Source organism: Colletotrichum fioriniae, assembly GCF_027942845.1.
Source record: "Colletotrichum fioriniae strain IMI 355084 chromosome Unknown scaffold_11, whole genome shotgun sequence".
Taxonomy (NCBI): domain Eukaryota; kingdom Fungi; phylum Ascomycota; class Sordariomycetes; order Glomerellales; family Glomerellaceae; genus Colletotrichum; species Colletotrichum fioriniae.
In genome coordinates, this window is record NW_027076847.1 from 1,553,074 (window position 1) to 1,573,269 (window position 20,196).

The 20,196-nt window shown below is 52.6% G+C and overlaps 6 protein-coding genes across 6 annotated transcripts; 3 read left to right on the forward strand and 3 right to left on the reverse strand.

Moving 5' to 3' along the window:
* Positions 1 to 1,213: 1,213 nt before the first annotated feature.
* On the forward strand, positions 1,214 to 2,995 carry N0V96_009057 (uncharacterized protein; the record flags this gene model as incomplete). The annotated part of the gene is made up of 1 exon (XM_053188995.2): positions 1,214 to 2,995. One exon carries the CDS (start codon positions 1,214 to 1,216, stop codon positions 2,993 to 2,995), a length of 1,782 nt encoding a protein of 593 aa, XP_053053761.2.
* A 239-nt stretch (positions 2,996 to 3,234) lies between these two features.
* Positions 3,235 to 4,176, reverse strand: N0V96_009058 (uncharacterized protein; the record flags this gene model as incomplete). The annotated part of the gene is made up of 1 exon (XM_053188996.2): positions 3,235 to 4,176. The coding sequence occupies one exon, from the start codon at positions 4,174 to 4,176 to the stop codon at positions 3,235 to 3,237; it is 942 nt and encodes a 313-aa protein (XP_053053762.2).
* A 2,921-nt stretch (positions 4,177 to 7,097) lies between these two features.
* Positions 7,098 to 7,760, forward strand: N0V96_009059 (uncharacterized protein; the record flags this gene model as incomplete). The annotated part of the gene is made up of 1 exon (XM_053188997.2): positions 7,098 to 7,760. One exon carries the CDS (start codon positions 7,098 to 7,100, stop codon positions 7,758 to 7,760), a length of 663 nt encoding a protein of 220 aa, XP_053053763.2.
* A 1,024-nt stretch (positions 7,761 to 8,784) lies between these two features.
* On the reverse strand, positions 8,785 to 9,609 carry N0V96_009060 (uncharacterized protein; the record flags this gene model as incomplete). The annotated part of the gene is made up of 3 exons (XM_053188998.2): positions 8,785 to 8,945; positions 9,024 to 9,176; positions 9,240 to 9,609. The coding sequence occupies 3 exons, from the start codon at positions 9,607 to 9,609 to the stop codon at positions 8,785 to 8,787; spliced, it is 684 nt and encodes a 227-aa protein (XP_053053764.1).
* Positions 9,610 to 11,550: 1,941 nt separating this feature from the next.
* N0V96_009061 (uncharacterized protein) lies at positions 11,551 to 15,361 on the reverse strand (the record flags this gene model as incomplete). Its single annotated transcript, XM_053188999.2, has 6 exons — positions 11,551 to 11,714; positions 11,783 to 12,059; positions 12,120 to 12,338; positions 12,396 to 13,507; positions 13,563 to 15,097; positions 15,150 to 15,361. The coding sequence occupies 6 exons, from the start codon at positions 15,359 to 15,361 to the stop codon at positions 11,551 to 11,553; spliced, it is 3,519 nt and encodes a 1,172-aa protein (XP_053053765.1).
* Positions 15,362 to 17,495: 2,134 nt separating this feature from the next.
* Positions 17,496 to 19,345, forward strand: N0V96_009062 (uncharacterized protein; the record flags this gene model as incomplete). Its single annotated transcript, XM_053189000.1, has 4 exons — positions 17,496 to 17,685; positions 17,744 to 17,904; positions 17,967 to 18,978; positions 19,032 to 19,345. The coding sequence occupies 4 exons, from the start codon at positions 17,496 to 17,498 to the stop codon at positions 19,343 to 19,345; spliced, it is 1,677 nt and encodes a 558-aa protein (XP_053053766.1).
* Between the last annotated feature and the right edge of the window lie 851 nt (positions 19,346 to 20,196).

Genomic DNA, 20,196 nt, shown 5'->3' on the forward strand with positions numbered 1-20,196 from the left:
TCTGGGACAGATCCATGATGACGAGCAATCTACTCCGTACTGCAGACCGAGACAGGTCTGTGAAGGGTAACGTGATCTCGTGTCTCTCCCCTGGGCCCTGTCTGAGCTTGGTGTCTCACCCCACAAGGACGGGACCGTGAGAGAAGTCCAAGTATCGAACTCTTTTCTTCAGTCCTGTCTGTCATCACCCATTCGCGACTTTCAAAGTCCAATGTGACTGCCTCACCGCCAGAACCTGGCAGCAGGTCCTCCTGTCCGGGGGGTTCATCATTGAACATATCCACCGACAGGCGAAAAGTTGTGTGGTGCGTGGCAGGTTAAACAGTTGGTCAAGCTAGGCGCCCCCCTCTGGTGGCCATTGGTGCCGTTCTCGCGGCCCCAGAAGTCGCGCTTGTTCCTGCGGACTGACGTATCTTTTTCTCACGATCCTTGGTCTCATGGGTGAGTGTGGAGAGTGAGAGTGAGAGAGAGAAACATAGAGAGCAGAGAAAGTGTGAGTGAGAGACGCCCTTACGCAGTAAACCCCATGCGGCATAGCTCCTCCTCGTCTGCAACTTTTCGAACCAGGTCTTTCCTGTGTTCCCGCTCTTCTCTCCTTGGTTTCTTTTTCTTTTTTTCCACCTTGTCTCTTCCCCCACCCCCGCGATAGATGACGACTTCACACAAACTTCTTCACTCCACCGTCTTCTCATCTTTTCTTGCCCAGCTACCCCATCCATCACAAGTATCTCTCTATCGTTCTGTATACTCGGCTACCCTCCCATGCATGAATCCGCAGTGGGGTCCGCAAGCGGCTCGAGCTTCACCAACCTAAGTCAAGTGTCCACACCAAACATTGACCGACCTTGAAAAACAACGTTGAAGCTTTTCACACTTTCTTCCCATCCTCTCCAATTCCCAATTCCCCACGATCCCATGACTAGAGCTGCGACCGCATCCTCGTAGTCCGCGAGCTCAAACACTCAACTTTGAACCGAGGCAACCCTCCCTCAGTGTTCGGCTCTCTCTCCACGTCTTCTGCATCTTTCTTCATCGTTTCAATTGCATCTTTGCATAGCCCGGGGATGCTCACAAGCGTAGACTTGACCTCCAATTTCTTCTAGTTCCCAGCATCCGTCGTTGTTGTTTACCCCAAATCCTTCCACCCACCAGCATCATCACCACATCATCAAAGCCACCGCCACTTCTAATCGTCACCACAAAAAACATCGCCATGTCCGACACACCCTCATCCACAGAGGAGCGGCTGCGCAGTGCCGTAATCGCAAACCACCTCCCCTCAGGCTACGGCACGAGCTTCGACGGCACTCGGAATCTCTCCAACGGTGATCTCGCCCACATAAACTCCAACTCGGCCCCGAACCTCCCCGCCACCGAAAATGACGACGGCGACAACCTCGAGGAGGCATCCTCCCTCCTTCTCCCCGGCGGCGACATGCATCGCGACCTCTTCAAGATTTCGGCGAGGGAACAAACCTTGAAGCGCGCCCAGACATTCTCCCACCCGCGCCGTACCGAGTCCGGCCACGAGTCCGATCTGCCCGCCGCCGAGATGCTTCTACCCCAGGGCTTCCGTCGCCAGTTTGTCATGCAGAAACACAACTATACCGCTGCAACCCTCCCCATTACCCGCAACTTTGTCGAGTTCCTCGACTTTTACGGCTCCTTCGCTGGTGAGGATCTCGCCGATTCAGACGAGGAGGCCATTGTCTCGGACGACGAGGATGAAGAGGAGGCACAAGACAGACCCCGCGGTGCACCTAACGAGACCCGTCCGCTGCTGGGAAGACGACGGTCCTCGCGCTTCGCCAAAAAGGCCGGCGATGCCAGCACCACAAAGACCTTCTTCACAACCCTCAAGGCCTTCATTGGCACGGGTATCATGTTCTTGCCCAAGGCCTTCAAGAACGGTGGCATCCTGTTCTCCTCTCTGACCATGCTCGTCGTGGCCGCGATTTCCATGGCTGCTTTCCACCTGCTCCTGCAGTGCCGCACCCGTTACGGCGGTGGTTATGGTGATCTCGGCAAGGAAATTTCAGGCCCGCGCATGCGCTCCCTCATCTTGGCGTCCATCACGCTCTCGCAGATTGGCTTCGTCTGCACCGGTCTTGTGTTTGTTGCCGACAACTGGTTCTCATTCTTGAAGGCAGTCACGGGTGGCGCGAACCCCCTCGACTCAACCGCCCTCATTGCTCTGCAGGCCATCGTCATTGTGCCCCTCGCCTTCATCCGCAACATCTCTAAGCTCGGCCCCGCTGCCCTTCTCGCTGATGTCTTCATCATCATCGGTGTAGGATACATCTGGTGGTACGATATTTCGGCTCTTGCCACCCGCGGCATGGATCCCTCCGTCAAGCTCTTCAACCCGAGCTCCTACACCCTCACCATCGGCGCCTCCATCTTTACATTCGAGGGCATCGGCCTCATCATTCCCATCCAGGCCAGCATGAAGAAGCCGGAGCACTTTGAACCGTTGTTGGCGGGCGTCATGCTCCTCATCACCTGCGTCTTCACCTCGGTCGGCGCCCTCTGCTACGCTACCTTTGGAGACCGCACAAAGATTGAGATTATCGACAACTACCCGCAAGACAGCCGCCTCGTCAACGCCGTACAGTTCATGTACGCTCTCGCTGTCCTTGTCGGCAACCCCGTCCAGCTCTTCCCCGCCATGCGTATCATCGAGACCAAGATCTTTGGCTACCGCTCAGGCAAGAAGGATCTCCTGACAAAGTGGAAGAAGAACGCTTTCCGCACCTCCCTCGTCGCCCTCTGCATCGCCATATCCATTGCCGGCTCCGCCAACCTCGACCGTTTTGTCGCGCTCATTGGCTCATTTGCGTGTGTGCCCCTGGTCTACATTTACCCGCCCTACCTGCATCTCAAGGGCATCGCCGAGACGAGAAAACAAAAGATTTGCGATTACGCCCTTATGACCCTCGGCGTTGTGGGCATGGTGTATACCACTGCTATTACCTTGGCCACCAGCTTCCTGTAAAAAAGCGTAGAGCCTGAGTTCAGAGTCACAAGATTTGTAAAGACTTGAAGAGACTTGAAGAAGAGACTTGTTAGAGTAAAAAAAAGCAGAGAATGCTGGAGCGTTTGAGCTTGTATATGTGTATGTTCACGACCGGGAAACAAAATTAATACAGCGTAGAATTCATGTTCATTCATCTTTTTTGTCTACTTTATGCAATGTGTGATGTACCTGATTCCTCCAGTCTCAACGCCGATCATTCAATCCTCCCGCCACCGAATAGACCAATCCCCCTTTGCAAAACTAGGCTCAACCACCTTGCCTTGCCTCACAGCCTCACACTTCCTCCTCTCCTCGCCATCACCCACAAGAAACCCAAACACAACGCCCCTCCTGGCAGCACACCGCACCATTTCCCTCTCATGCGCCTTCCTCTGCCCCTCCGCCCTCTTCTCCCTCATCTCCTCCGTCTCCTCAATCCTCTCCGCCCGTCCCTTCTCCCCGCCAACGCTCCCATTCACCTGGCTCTGCGCCTGCGGCGGCCTCACCCTCGTCCCGCTGCGCACCGAGAGCCTTGCCTGCACGCTGGGATCCAGCTCCGTGGATTTGCTCCGGTCTAGGCCTAGCATTTCATCGATGATATCCTCGCCCGCGTCTTCGTCGTAGGATCGGCGGTCGCGGAGGGAGATGCCCTCGTCGTCGTCGTCGTTGTCAGAGGAGGATGGTTTAGCGGTGATTACACGCGAGGCGCGGTTTTTGCCGCGGCCGTAGATTTGGTTTGGGGCTTTTCTTTCGCCGAAGAAGGTTTCTTCTACAACGTCGCAGGGGACGAGGATGCGTGTGTCGCCCTTTGTCTTTTTGGGCTTTGTTTTTGCTTTTGCATCGCTTTGGATTTCTTCCTCGCCTTGGAGGAAGCGGACGAAGACTTGTTCGATTTCCTTGTCTAGACGGCTTGGTTTCTTTGCGCGGCAGCGGGAGGAGCAATATTTTGCTTCGGCGGTTGGTTTGTGTGCCTCGGAGGATTTGTCCTTGTTGGAGTTGTTTGACCTGGAGGATGCGGTTGATGCTGTGGTCTTGCGGCTGGAGATGACACGGCCGCAGGTTCGGCAGTAGGGTATTTGGTCGCCGTTGGGGAGAAGGTAGAACGGTGCGGGCGTGGCTTGGGATTTGCCTGGCCGGGACCAGGAGTCCATCCAGCTCATTGTTGTGGTGTGGAGGGTTGTTCGTCGGGGGAGTCGATGGCTGTGGTTGAGGGGCTGGAGGATGGGAGTCGTGGAGATGATGGAAGCTCGGAAAGAGGGTCGAAGGCCGAGATTGAGAAAGCGTGGTCGATGGAGCATCTAGAGGAGGATCATGAGGATGCCGATGGTGTTTTGAATCAAATAGACAAAGGGAAGGGAGCGAGTTTGGGGCTTCGAGGTGGTTGACCAGTGAGCTACGTCATCGATGTCATTCCCCAATTGGCCAATCATCGTCTCTCTTTAAGCGTCACTTACGAAGCCATAGTGTGATACCTCAGCTCTGTCACGAGAAGATATTAAATTGGAACCAAGATATGCAAAGTCTGATTTCTTTTCGTCTCCTGGGATAGTTTGAATCGAGAAAAGTCACAGTAATCTAACTAACCATGGCTCTTGTTGTTGCATCAGCTTACAAGCTCCCGGCACAGTTGATAAGGACTTGGGGTAGAAAAGGCCTCTTGTGGCATCATCTCAGGTGCTTAAAATGCCCAAGCACTAAACATGGTATTTCTCTAGATTGATGCCATGATAATTGCAGAGCATTCCGAGGAAGCATGCATGTGGATGCCCTCATCTTTGAATCAGTAAGCCACGTAGCATCTATGCCTAGGTACTGGTCTTGACGTAAAACTTCCCAGATAATCATCAACCTCATAGCCACCCATCTTTTTCTTATTTCTCCGAATGAACTTTGGTAGTTCCTTGAGTACTATCACTGCCTCCGTACCTTAGATATGTCGGTGAGATGCTCAACTGCCCATTCCTACTCCATCATGAGGCCCTCCTTCCTATTGTGCAACCTTCCACCCCCCTCCTTAGACGAAATTTCATCCCGCTTCACAGCCGTCCATTCCCTCACTTCGTCCGTTTTGCTCCTTCCGTCGGGTCTTTGAGACGATCATTCATCACGTGAGGGCGGTTGAACGACCCTTTTGAGATTCTCCCACCCTCCCTCCTCCCCATTATAAAAGGCAGCCCTTTCTCCCCGACTTCACCCACCCTTCCTTTCTTTTCTTTTCTCTCCACCCCGACTCAGGTCCTTGACCTTGAGCTCAAAGCGGTTCCCCTCCCACCACTCCTACCGCCTCTTAACGCCGCCATCGGGGGAGTTCTTCTACTCTGTCCATTCCTTGTTCGAATTCTTCGTCCAATTCAACTCGAAGCAGGATGGTAGGTCTTCATCTGTGTTCTTCCCGTTCGTTCGTCCGAGCAGCCGCTAATGCCATCGCAAGATTTCCTTTAGGACGGAAGGACTTGGTACCTCGAGCCCGGTCTCATGTCTTTTTTCACTCAACTTGAGTTGTCTTCTTGGACGCTTTGAGTCCAGCACCAAGAAATGGGTATGTCTTTATCCCCTCGTCCCTTCCTTCGTCTGAGATATTACTAATGCCATCGCAAGTTTTGCCGTCAGACGGAAGAAATCGGCACCTTCCCTTCATACCCATTCAGCGCTCTTTGTAAAAGGGCTGTTTTCTTCACTTTCATTGTTGGAATAATTGTTCACCTCGAGAATACCAAGTCAGCTGTAAGTAACTCATCATCCGTCCCTTCCTATCCTCGTCCGAGCAACTGCTAACTCCATCGCAAGTCTTTCTATCGGACGGCGGAGCTCGATGAATCCAAGTTGCTTGCTCGAATACATGCTTCATAACTTGGAGCTGGCTCGAAGCATTTGTTTCCTGTCTACAAGAGACACCAATAGCCAACAATAGTCTCACTCAGCGCTGGCGCTGTGGCATATTCTCAACAAATTCCGTCGAGTCTGGTCGTCACCATCACCATCCGCAGAAATCAGGTTGTCACTTGTAGCTACCAGCTGTTTCAGAGACTCGTTGACTGGGTGACGGTCTGCATGGCAAAGAGCAGCAGCATGACGATGAACTGCACACAGATGTGGTATGCGAACCCTGCTTCTGTCACCCGAGATGGTATCAGACTGACTTTGTATAGGTTTCTCACTACCAATCCAGCCAACTCCAAGATGTCCCGCAAAGTAGGCTGTCTGTGAGGTTATTTTAGCCTAATGAGATCCGTTTGCACTCACATGCACCTCACAGACAGCCTACAATCGATATGAGCCCAAGGGCTGGACACTCTGAGGCTTCCAAGACTGAGACCGGCGGTGTTGCTTCATCTTTATCACACCTTTCATGAATGTCACTGTTCTGAACATGGTAAGTTTCCTCCCTCTGGCCTCGAAGACCCGAGACAGGACTAATCCCGGTTCGCAATCTAGTTCGAATTACATCTTTGCCCCAATGGCAGAGAATTCAACCAATGGCCCATTTTCTTCCTCAGACTCCGACGGACTCTATGTTGTCAACAGATGGCGGGCACAAGGGAGGCGAGAATAACAAGGGTGGCGTCCACCACAAGTTCACCTTGTTCTGAGGAGAGCCTGTTGGTAACACTACTTGGCCCTGGAGTCTTGCTCAAACAATGTTCAAATCACCAAGTCCAACAACATTTTCAACTATCAACAACGGTGGCGGAGCTGAAATAGCAGAAGGGGACTCATCATCGGCCATGCGCTCGGCAATCTCCCGACCATCGGTGTGCTCGAAAGGCCATTGCCATCATTGTTTCTTCGCCTACTCCAAGCTATGCTCAAAGCGATGCTCGAAAACCCTCTCAACCCTCTTCAGGGCAATTATGTCGGGTTGAGTCGGCCTTCTTCATGTTGGTACGGCGACTAGTATTCCAGCGTTGGGAAGGGACCTCAGTACTTGGCTGGAATGGTGCCAAGGGGCTACCTACACCAACCGCTCCGTTCGGCCAGGGGTTTGGCCCGACAGCTCTCCCCGAAAACGGAGAGTACAAAGACCACGGCAATCTTTCTTCCCTTGCAGGCAGAGATACCAACACTGCTTCTCCTCTCGCCTATGGGCCCGCCACTGGCCACGAGCTCAGCGAGCACCATTGCTACCGTTGAGGTGGTTATGGCCTGGAGGGACGTGGCCGAATTTATACGATGGCTTGAGGGGGTTCGGTCGCGAATCCCCTCGAGTTATTTAGGCCCCTCCCAGGTGCCGCGGGAGATCTTGACGGCCAGATACGCCGTCAAGAGGAGGTTGGAGGCCGTTATGAAGACGCCGCCCGAGGGTTCCCAGGGACAGCAATATCGCTTCTTTGTAGGGCCAGAGAAAGCCAGGGCCAGTGACCTTGTCGAATGGCTCAACGCCCTTGCCGACCGCCATTGCCGACCGCCCCTTGCCGCCACCTCGACCGGCAATGCCCACACTCGCGCGGCTTGGTCTAGTTCACGGAAAACTGGATCAGGATGTTTTGCTCAAACGACTTACGACTATCGCATCCTTCAGCAATCGCTTCTTATTCTTGCAGTCGTCACCTCGCTCATGTGCTCCATGACGACATTCTGGGTCTACCAGGCAGTCTACTTCACTCCGCCAACAATGCTCGAAACATGTTCAAAGATGTTCAAATACTTCAAGCCTGGACTGCAGGCACTGGCATTCTTCAAGAACAGTATGCACATCATCATCAATATCCGCTCCACAAAGTACCTTACTTCAAAGCCCGGCTGATCTCTGGCCAAGGGCAATAACTTTTATAGAAAGAGAGGTGTTCGAAGAAGGGCGGTAAGGCTTTTGGATAGGACTCTGCCAGCGGCATAACCTAGGTATGTCAACTTCCCGCCCTTGGCCCTCTCTTGAAGTAACCAAAAGCTAACATTTTCCCCGCTTTCAGACAGACTGCCGGCCGTCACAATGTGCCTTGTGGTCGCCTCTGGTGCAGAGCCCGGCTGGACCTTTGCATCGAGGAACTGACGTGGCTTTCCTACCTGATCCCTGGCGTGGATTGTATCTACATCAATCCTCGCACTGACGAAATCTCCCAGGGCTAAGTCTCGCGTTCATCAATATCAGACGGATGATTCCGAAGACGACTTCGATGGTTCCATCAATGCCAGCCTAGGTCAAAAACGTCGAAATTTCTTGGGAATCAGTGAGAGTTATTCGAAGGCTTCTTCCAATAGGGAATCTATCTGTTCCTGCCGTGGAATAGCCTCAAGGCCCCTAATTGCTCTGCCACTCGGACACATTATGAAGGCCGAAGAAATGAAGCATGTTCGAATGGAGGATTAAGCTTCACGGGGGAGAATGAGCTGGAACTATGACCTGCACTGGTAGAAACACCTGGGTATCACAGATTCACGATGGGATTTCAACAGTAGTGAAGCACAAATGGTGGCAACGTACCACGGGACTTGAAGTGCAAACTGAGAATGGAAATCATATTTGAGGAAACTAAAGAATCAACCCTTTTTGTAAAGCCCTCTGTACACAGATGGGCCGTCACTGGGCGACTACATGTACTCACACGTTGAAGTGGATTATGCGAGATTGGTGATGCGGGGCGTCAGATATGTGCAAGTTGCATTGTTGATCATTGAAGTTTTTTGTTATTTTACAGTCGCAACTTGGTATCTTGGCTAGCAGGGTATGTACAGCGATGCGTTGTATGTGTGAAGGCATGGTATAAAATACAAGAAAAAACTTTTCCCTTCCAGAGGCAAACGAGCTCAGCTCTTGAAGTGGCCTAGCACATTTACTGTCCAAAGGTGAACTCGGGGATATCGATGGTGGTGACAGTCCAGGTCTTGCCACCGTCGCTGGTGGACATGTCGCCGGTGACGCCGTTGCCCTTGCCCATGGTGTTGATGTAGTTGGCATCGGCCTTGTCGAGGATGATCTTGGTGTTGATCCAGGCTGTTGTAAGAAGTTGTTAGGCACTGTTCTGACGATGGATGATAATGATAGGTGGGTAGGTAGGGAGTGTGAGCTTACAGTGAGCACCGACGGTGCCGCAGTCCTCGGCGGCGCACTCAACGGCGCTGCCCCAGCCCTGGGCCTCACCATCCTTGGTGGACAGGGTGGCGACGACCTTGTCGTTGATGGAGACAGTCTGGGTGTAGTTCTGGGAAGCATCATCGAACTTGTCTGTAGGTTGATTCTTCGTCAGCAACAAGCCACAACCTCATAAATTTCAAGAGGGCAACTTACAGTGCATGGTGATCTTGTCACCCTCCGAGGCGTCAGTGCCCTCAGTCTGAACAGGCATCTGGGAGTTGGCACCGGTGCTGAGAAGGGTGTAGGCGAAGATGGACCACTTGTCGGTACCGGTGTTGTCGTAGTTGGAGTTGTCGGCGATGGACTGGATCAGGTCGCCGTTGGAGGTGCCCATGCCGACCCAGAGGGAGGCGCTGCCCTTGTTGTTGGAGGGGGCGGCGGGGAGGACGAGGGTGGAGGTGGCTTCGCGGATGAAGGAGTCGGAGGCGACGGGACCGGTGCTGAAGGCCGGGCCCATGGCGGCCTGGACGCCGGCGACGGCCGTGACGGCCAGGGCGGAGAGCATCTGGGTGGTGGAAGGCATCTTGGCGGTAGTGATAGTGGATGGAGTTGGAAGTGAATGTTGGTAGTTGGTGAAGTGAAAAGAACGACAGATGATGAATGAAAAATGGGCTGCGAATGACTGGATGTGAATAGCGAAATGCCGAGAGAGGCTGATCTTCTTTCCTTATATACAAGCTTGAATGATGATGTACCCACGCTGCCTTATTGGTGGAATCATCCAAACTAGCGGTTGCCATAACGGTTCATATCATCTCGAAATGGATTCCCTCGCCTCTAGATCCAGCAATGTTTCAACGATACAGCTTTTTAGTGGGTTGATGCTACAGACGGGCTGGACTGGCGCGGGAAACGCAGGGTTACAGGCACACGGAGTACAAACTACAGTAGGTCATGTTGGCTCGCTTTCGCTCCTCTTTGAGAGATCACTACATGTAAACCCGTGGGCCAGGAGTCGAGTGCGTATTTCCCTTTGTGGCGAGATCTACATGTACGGTTGAGGGACCCGAAGGACGTTGCCGGCGCCTGGTGTGACAACTCTTGGCCCTTTTGTTTTTAGATCAGGGATTCCCTGTGGACGGATTCGACGGAGTAGCCCAGATTGCTTCCTTAATACAGTATCCGTATGCGCCTTACAAGACGGAGACCAATTACTATGAGATGACACTGGGTCTTTGCAATGATTCAGTCAAAGTCGGTACAGGTTACCAATCGGTGGTCGTCTAAATTGTAGCTGTCTCGTGTCTAGCCTATAGAAGCTGCGTTTAAGTTTCTGTTTTCGTATGCTGTACGTTTATTTTGACTTTCTTGGCTGCCATGTGAGGACTTGACGCAGCAGATTTACTGCTATATGATGCAAAAACTTCGCATTCCTCTCCGGATGATACTCCTCGGAAACAGGCACGCGCTGGCCATGTTGGGGGCCGTGTTGCCGTGTAAGAGGCCGACAGTAACCCAACGGCAATTAAAGTGACGCGCGAGTTTAATCAACTTGCCGCGGAAACTAACAGAAATAGGCGCCATCTGTGCTCATCAGTACGGCGAAATGTTGCCCACTTTGTCTCCACTGGAACCACTACACACACAACACACAGCACCCTTACTCCATGTCTGGTTCCAAGCGAAATTGATTTGAGCTGACAAAGTGCGAAAGTGGATGGGCGATGATGACACAGGACGAACTGGCAGCACATCAGGAGTCGTCCGAAACGACAGAATCAGTCAACGAGGGGGCAATACGAGAATCCCTACTCCGTACGTGACCCAGTCTCATCAGCAATATTCCTCTATCCGTAGAGTATCCGTACGGGTACGCGGCAATACTGTGTGCAGTTCTCGGTACTCGGAATGGGGAGCTTGCATGGTTGTCTCCTGGAAAAAATCCCCACGATTCACGGAGAATGGGCGTTGGCCAAGCGGCCAAGGACGATCTACGCTACTTTTCCCCTGAACTCCCGTCTTGGGGGTTCTCGCCTTTTCCTTGCCTCATTCGGATGACGGCTAGCATTCGCTGCCCCCTTTCAGCCTCAAAGTCGCATCTCGAAAACTTCTTCTCGGTTTATTCTTACGACGAACTGTTCAATTGACAAGCTGCGTGATACTTCAAACTCAATTACTGACAATCGTCAAAGACCGAGCTCCAAAGTGTAGCGTTTTGAGTTAAGGTAAGTCCGCTAACTACGATTACCCGAAACTCTGATGCGCACCGGCTGACACCGACAGCTAGAGAAAAGCATCATTTCTGCTCAGCTCCCGGAAGTGTGGGGGACCCAGTTAATTGGTGGATTTACAAAATCACCAAGTCAAGCCTGTGGGAAACTTTGTTTTATTCTTGCTCGGAATATGCCCCTACATGTCTCCATCTCGAGTTCTCGAGTAATATCAATTCGGAAAACCCATGGCGATGCTTTTGTCAATCTGACCTGACCTTCTCAAACTTCAAAGACAATGGAGCAATCCTCGCTCATTGAGCACGGATGCTGGCTGGTCCACCGAGGCCACTGAGCAAGTTCTCCTTGCGCTGCTTGAGCAGGTAGTAGTACTGTCCCAAGTCAATCTGGTTGTTCGGCGCAGCAGCATCGCCCTTGTATGCGCCCTTTCCGTGGCCATCAAAGTGAACCTTCCAGGCTGTTCAGGTTGTTAGCATTGCTCTTTGAGAAACAAACGATTACACGCGACATGAGGAGTGCACTTACTGCTAGCATCAAAACCAAGGTACGACCAGCTGTCGTTCAGATAGGCCTTTTCGCTGCCAACTTGAATGGTCTTGACGATGCCCATCTGGCCCGGTGCCGGGCGCAGCTGCTTGAGATCAGCGGCGAGCTTGACGAGTCCCACAACAAATGTTGTGGCAATGTCCTTGGCCAAGCACTCGTGCTGGCCGTAGCTGAAGGCAGAAACCTCCTCGGCCTTCCGATTCGCGTCGAACTTTTCGGGGTTGGCAATCTCCCCTGGGTTTCGTCCAGCGCCGCCCTAGAGAAGGAGATGACTATGAGCACATGGTCAAATAACGGGCGAATAGCATAGACTCACAAGAAGCATCACGACTGCAGTGCCCGGTTGGACTGGCTTGCCGTCGATCTCGGCCGGTGCCGTCGCAACACGCACGTTGCGCTGTCCGCTCGTGAGACGCTGTGCCTCGCGGACGTATGCGTGAAGTCCTGCGTCGTCCTTGTTCTGTGCGAGGTTCTGCACCTCGGCCCAGATGGAGGCGTTCTCGGGGCGCAAGAAAAACGACAAGACTTCGTAGAACTGGAGCAAGAGTTAGTCCGCAATACCTTCACAGTGGCTAAGGGGGGAAAAGCTTACCGTTGTGACAGGAACACCGATGCCGCCGAAAGCTGTCAGCCACATGTTGTCGACGACTTGATCGACCGAGTTTCCTTGCGCCAAGAGCTCCTCGACAAACTTGTAGCCACACGATCGTAGCGAATCCTTCTTGAAGTTGGCTCTGCGACCGACCGCGCTCGAGATGGCGTTAGCAATGCCAAAGCCCAGGCCACGACCGGCATGGACCTCCTTGACGGGTCCAGCCGTCGACTCGATGATAACGTTGACGCTCTCAATCGCGCGGCGACGACGGTTCCACGACTGAGCTGGGTCGTTGTCATTGACACCCCAGATGCGGACGTTGAGCAAGTGATTGTAGAGCTCAGCATGGCCGAGAGTACCACCGGGGTTCTCATCAGTGCGCAGGTCAAAGTAGAACAGGTCAGCGAGCAGCTGAGAGTTCAACGGGATGGCAACATCGCGGATGATATCCATCTGGTGAAGACCCTCCTTCATCTTGAACGTCTCTTTCTTGACGAGCTCTGCGCCCACGCGATCGATGAACTCGTGGATCGCGTTGTGCAAAGTGGGGATCTTGCTGAGGGCCTTCTTGATGTTGATACGGTGTTGGTAGTTCTTCTGCTCGTCACCCGCCAGCATGAACCAACTGATGTCCCTCTTAGAATTCGTAAACATGGCCTCGAGAGGTCGGAGCCACGGCAAAACGAACTGCTTGGGGTTGCTCAAGACGTATTTGATGGCCCCGCTTGTTTGGGTGATGATGGCCTTGCGTGGAGGTGTTGGGTCTTCCAGGGTGTAGAGGTGGAAGGTGCCAATCTCTCTGGCAATGGTCTCGTTCATCTTCTTGGTGTACATGGGCTGCATGACGGCGACCGAGTTGTAGGGGAACCAGTTGGGCAGACCTCTTTGGATGAGCTTGTACAGCATCGAGCCACCGAGGGTCTTGTAGTCCTGCTGGACCTCGTTGAAACCCCATGCTGTCAGGTTGCTGACGGTGTAGTCGATGGTATTGAAGCGATCCGAGCGGACAAGGGTGACGGCGTCAGAGAGGACGGCTCGACCGACAGAGTACGTCGGGCAGATGCCACTGCCAGTGTTGCGAACTGGCTTGATGTCCTCAATCATGAGTCCTGTGATGCGTTAGGTATTTCTCTCAAGAGTGTACTTCAGTCAGGGTAATCATACCAGGGTAAAGCTCGACCATGTCGGGGTCGGTGTAGAGCTTCTCAAGGAGGCTGGCAATATCGGGGTTGGAGTTGATGTCGGTGAACTTGTCATACTTCTTCAAGCCAAAGAACTCTCGGAACTCGTTCAGTGACGCGACCTGCCACCTGCGCGCCTGGTTGATGCCGAGAACCTCGATAATCTTGAGGGCCTTGGGCACCATGCGAGCACCGAAGCATCCAGCCGGGTCATTCATCGCCTCCTTGAGGATACGGGCCAGATCCTCATCCTTGAAGGTACCGTCCTCCTGTCTCTTTAAGTCGTCAAACGTGCGGACGCTTGGGTCCTTGGGAATCGATTGCTCGTAGTCAACAAAAGCCTTGCCCAGCTCCTCGATGCTGATATTTTGGAGGTCCGCGGGCTGCTTGCCCTTGAAGATCTTGCCAAAGAACCCGTCGATCCACTTCTCATCCTTCTTGGAGATGCAAGAGTGGAAGCGATACAGCAGGTTGAACTCGACACTAACTTGGTTGCCAACGCCGCGGGGCACGCCATCGCTGTCGAACTGCTTGTTAATCTCAACGCGAGGGTCCAGAGTCCAGTCGCTCTTGGAGTGGTGCGTGTTGGTGATGGCTCTCAAGTAATCGTGCAATGAGATGTTGATGTAGAGACCGCCTACAATGAGACGCGCGACATTGAAGAGGTCGTGGTCCTGCTTGGCAACAGCCTTGGCCTTCTCGATGTCAGTGGCGTTGGGTTTGGTTTGCAGTGTGAAGCGTCCGTTCTCGTTGATCTTTAGCAAGATGTCGGCGACGTAGTTGTGGAAACGAGAGTACATGACCAGCATGACGTTGACGCCCGCGGGCTGTCCGAGAAGGCGCTTCTCATGGAATGTGTCGGGCTTGAGCTTTCCTTCCTTCATGGTTCTGACCTCAAGCTGGTCCTTGAGTGACGAACCGTATAGAGGTGCCAGGTCGAGGTAAGATGATGTGTCACTCTTATTCATGTCGGTGCGGTTAGTCCTAAAGATGTCGTGGATGATGATGGAGGCATGGTAGAACAACATCGAAGAGATACCGGCCGGGTTCTCTTTGAAAGATCCTTCGTCACGGGCCATCAATAAGTCAAACAGGAGACCTGGGTCAGGCTTGACGCCATGAAGTCTCTTGGACGTTCTGACCGACTTGGCGTAAGGCGTTCCAGCCTTGCCCAAGTTGGGCTCGAGGATGTTGTTGAAGCTGCCGTCGGGAGAGCGGTAGTGATGTAAGCCGTCCGGCGCCTGCGGTACTTGTTCACGAAGACGGATGTTGGTGCCAGGGGCAGTGAACTCAATCGAGTCTGTGGCTTGAGGCTCTTTTGTCTGTGGCTGTCCGTTGCTGTCGAGGACTTCGCCGGCTTCATTGAGAGCATCGTACTTGATGTCGCCACCGACATAGCTCAGTGGGGGATGCTGAAGATTTCCCCATAATGTGTCAATGAGCTTGTTGGTGAGCATTGTCCTGGCCTTGGAGGTAGCCGGCAGAGATGTCAGGATGCCAATGAGGATCTCGGTTGTTCTGCTTGGTGTTAGCAAAGAGCCACATCAAAGTCATCGGTAGTTGTTCTCACCCTTTCTTGTCATCAAGAGGCTCGCCTTTCGAGAGCAGCTCTTTGATGAGGCCCACGAGCTCCGCCGGGGAGGTTTGCCCGCGTACGGAGACATAGTCCTTCAGGATGTCGGCTGCAATCTTCGCGGGATCATTGAAGAAGTTGGCCGAGTCTTGGCGCGCATCCCCATAAGACTCTCCGGCCTGGAATTTCTGAGTAAAGTTGGTGGCCATGATTCACCCGCTGCCTTAGAGTATGAGGGTGATAGATCAGGTGAAGCGGATGAGAAGAGAGGTTCATGAATCCGTGGCCCACACCGAGAAGCTCTGCTATGTACTCATATACAAATCTCAACACTCAATCAAATGGCGCTCATGTCTGCTGACCGCTTGGCCAAGAGATACAAAATAGCCCCTCACCTCGAGATTTCCAAAATCCCCTCACTTCATGATGGGAACTTGAGTGGCGTCCAGTAAGGCGGATGCTCACTGCGGATCTGCATGAGCACGAAGGGTAGGTATCCTGGCGCACCGAGGCATTTCCGTTTACCCTCGAAACCAGGTGGAATGTAATACCATACTGAGTAAAATCTCCCAATGCGGTAGAGAGACTGAGACACATCGCCGATATGTCTGGAGTCAAAACTGCCAGTATTGCCTGTCTCCTATGCTAGCCGGAGACATGCAGATTGTGGCGCCTTGAAGTGAGGGGAGGATGTCGTCAAGGAACCAGTCATGATTAAGGTGAATGTCGCAAACCGTGAACTTGACAAATAATTGTGCCTTGAGGAGGTTGAGATGGGAGAGGTTGAGGACTCGTGAGGACCTTCGGTTGGTACCGTGAGTCGTGAGACATATCTAGCGCTGTGTCATGTCGGTCAGCAGGCGGGAGGGGATTCCGGAGGTGAGGGGAAAGTGAACCTTTCCCAGCCGCACAAGAAAAGCAAAGAGATCGGCCGAGTGTGATATTTGATGCCCGAAGTAGCACGGCGGTGCAAACGGCTCCAGAGGTCCTCCGAACGGGCCGCACCGTCTGCAAGATTTCGGACAGGATGAGTATTCCAACCTCGTTCATTGGCAGACGGGGATCGCCGACAGGGTACATGACATGCCAATCGGCTGTTGCTGGCATGTCGTACAGGGCGGTACGAGGCAAGACATTTCATGTGAGTTGAGGCCCTGTCTCTGCGATTGGTCTGAGACAGAGCTATCCGATGCTTTCCCCGCAAAGCAGAGCTTTTGAGCTTTCACCGCAGATGAATTCAGATTCTTTTGCTACCAGGCTATTGGTCAACTTTCGCTGCCACAGCAGATCATCCTTGGCCCTGCCACTGGAGCAAATTAGGGCTCAGGTGGCTTGGCTTCATGTCTGAGCTGTACTGGACTGATACGAGTGAATCTGGCTCTCACCGCAACGTACCGTTCACCGGTGGCATCTCATCGCGTATCAGTCTCAGCCATCATGAGAAATATCTCCGTATTGGGCGGCTCGCTGAGGTCTCAGAGGGGAACACGACAGGTCGAAAATGGACAGATATTTCATCCCTGATGCTAGCTACCCGTCCACCCGTTGCGTGACACCATCGGCTCACGAATAAATCACCACATTCCACTTCCGACTGGTCGATTCCCTTGCCGTCTAATGTCGGAGTAATTCGCGAATTAGATCGAATAGTTACGGCTCCTCTACTTTTCAACTGCGATACTTTCTCACCAGCGGGCCGCTCGTCTTGATGAAGCCCAAAATCAGTTTTCTATTTTCCATCATCAATCAAAGTAGTCTGGTCACAGTATGTGATATGGGTCTTGATAGGAAAATACTGTCTGTGGAAAGCAAGAGTATAGCAAAGACTGTCATAAGTTTGGCTATCTGTGGCTTTGTGCTGCTGCTGGTATTGGTTCAAGTGTCTCAGTGCCGCTTTGAAGCCACGACCTTGTCTTTTCGAACTGAACGAGGAGATGCCGTGTTCCATGTCGTGCCCATGTCGTGAGACGTGGTGACGTACTCTCTCCTCCCTACGAAAGCTAGATGAACATGATCGCCGCCCATCAGCCGCCTTGAGACTGGATCATTTCTAGTAGTGTACCTAGCGAGAAATGCCGCGCTTTGAACTAAATTGGTAACCGGACGGCTGTGCTGCTGTGATGAGCAGGGAGTCGCTGAACTTGCAGATGGTCGAGCGTATCCTCAAGTGTTGATATGTAAAGGCATATATCGAGGCCTTTGGCACTTACCAGTGGTACTGATCTGGCTCAGTGTATCATTTCTGGCTTGCCATCAACCTCATTCCCGCATTCGAGCACAGTTTTATTGACTAGTCAATCTATCAATTGTATTCAGTTGCCTTCTTACTTTCACATTGTCGTTATGTCCGACTTTTCTACCCTCAATGGCAATGCCAATCACGAGTCAGAGAAGAAGAGGACTCCCAGAAAGCTAGTTCTGTGTTTTGACGGCACCGGAAATACCTTCACCGGTTCCAACTCCGACACAAATGTTGTCAAGATTCTGAGTAAACTCGATCGCAACGATCCTGATCAGTATCATTACTACCAGAGTGAGTTGGTATCTGCACGCTGTCAACTGTTTCGCCGCTGACAGATGTATTCAACTAGCTGGCATCGGCACGTACGACATCAATGATGAGTCTGTTAACAAGGGTGTATTTGGTGAATTCAAATCTTCGATCTCGCAGACCATCGACCAAGGAATTGGAACAACTTTCGACGCCCATGTTATGGCCGGCTACCGGTTCCTGATGCGTTACTACGATTCCGTAAGTCTACTTACCCACCTGTCATGGCGAAGTGCTTGACGACTAATAAAGGTGCGATGAAGGGTGACAAGATCTACATGTTTGGATTCAGCCGTGGCGCCTTCACTGCCAAGTTCCTTGCTCGCATGGTTCATACCGTCGGTCTGCTTTGCAAGGGAAACGAGGAGATGGTCCCTTTCGCATACCGTCTCTACCAGCGCTACTTGGCTGGTGAGGTCGAAGACTTCATTGTGTCTCACCCGAAGAAGTCCAAGAAGGAGAAGAAGCATAAGAAGAATAAGAAAGCTCCCGCCAATGGGGATGTACCGACACCACCGCCTGAGCCAGAAGACGAAGAGCCATTGCATGAGGGTCATCGCGAGGATGAGGACCCGGCAACCCACGGCGCCAAGTACGCAGTTGCCAGAGACGAGATTGCGGCATTCAGCGACACTTTCTGCCGTAAGGAGAAGGCGATGCACTGCGGAAAGATGGAGGAATCCAACATCAAAGTCTTCTTCCTCGGCATCTGGGACTGTGTCAACTCCGTCGCTGTCTTGGAGCGGACTGCACCCGTACCTGTGCCTGTCGTCGGTACCGCTCATCATGTGCGCCATGCTGTAGCGGTCGATGAACGACGCGTCAAGTTCAAAGCAGCTCTCCTGGCTCAAGACATGAAAGAGTCAGACCACAACCATGAAGACATCAAGGAGGTCTGGTTTCCGGGCTGCCACGGTGACGTTGGCGGTGGGTGGCCTGCATCGGCCGAAAGCAAGCTCGACAATGGCATCGAGATGACCTTTTGGGAGCGCGTCAAGAACTTCTGGACGACTCGGAAGGAAAAGGCAGCCAGCAAGGCTCTGGGCTGCGACCGACTTCAATTGAGCGATGTTCCACTTGCTTGGATGATCCGCGAGGTTAAGCTAGTTGGTCAAAAGGAGGAAGTTGCGGCACTGAAATGGCGCGAGAACCTCGAAGTTTTTGAGAAACGATTCGCGAAGAAGAAGGATAAGGCCACGATGGGTGTCATCCACGATTCACTCGCGTATGGCCGTGGTACAAGCTTCTTCCGCGTTCTTCTGTGGAAGCTCATGGGTAAGACCAAGTCTCATCCACTGCCTGTTTACGATACTAACTCGTTTCAAAAGAATGGCTGCCTTTCATCACCCGATGGGAGCTTGAGGACAGTGGCTGGGAGAATGTCCGTTTCCCGCTCAACAAAGGTAGCACGAGAGACATTCCCAAAGACGCTGTTCTCCACGAGTCTGTTCTCTGGCGATTGAAGAACGACGCAAAGTATTGCCCGCAAAACAACCACGGTGGTCGGCTACTCCCATGCTTGAAGCACAAGCACAACATTGCCGAATGTCATCCCGTTGAAGAGCACATCCATGATGAGAATTGCGACCATCAGATCTATAAGATTACAAGGTCTGCCTCTGATCTGGCTACTCGGACTTAACGAGAAGGCAGTGGACGCCACAGTGTACGGTCGCAGGACCGCCTAGGCCAGTCTGTGAAGTGGAAAATGGATTGACGGAAAGTTCGGAGGAAGACTGTGTGAATTCATTACGAGTGTAAATCAAATTGCCAATCGATGGTCATTGATAGGATCGCCGGCTACCACATAGTCCCCAAGCTCATCATAGCACAGAGTAACCTGCACCTACGTGCCAGTCCCAACGATCACTCATCTCAAGAGCATGTCCAATCTGCCAGACGTCAAGTTGGTAGATTAGCGTATTGAGCCTCGGCCCAAAGGCTTGGTCCGAATATCGGTCTCGCTCCCCTCTTATCTCAGGTATTGCTCCTAGATATCGTATGCAACGAAAAGCATCTTGGAGGTTGGGGTTTACCCCGATGCTCGTACGACCAATTGCACAACACGGATGACAGCGGCGGAGCTGCGCCAATGTGGTTTGCTGACGGTCGGCACCACGTCCTCCTTGGCCGACAGCTAGAATGTCACTCTGCGTGGAAATAAAGAACATTACCTCCGTCCGCAGTCAGGGATTCGGACCCGACGATGTGGAGGGGTTGGGGCCGCTTTCGGCACTAAAAGACGCTATTCTCCAAAGGCGGATTCTCCAAGTTTTGATAAGAAACATTGAACCCAGCCAGTGTCTTATCGATGTCGGGTTATCATCTTGATGTTTTCGATAGTTAGCACGTTGGTGACACACAGAAATCAAGTGATTAAATCCTTTGGAGGAGTTTGCGTGATTCTGCTCACATATAAGATAGTCACTGAGGTCGCGATGTTGCCAGCAGAAGGGCCAGTGCTGGAGTTGCTGCACCGAACTCCACCAACAA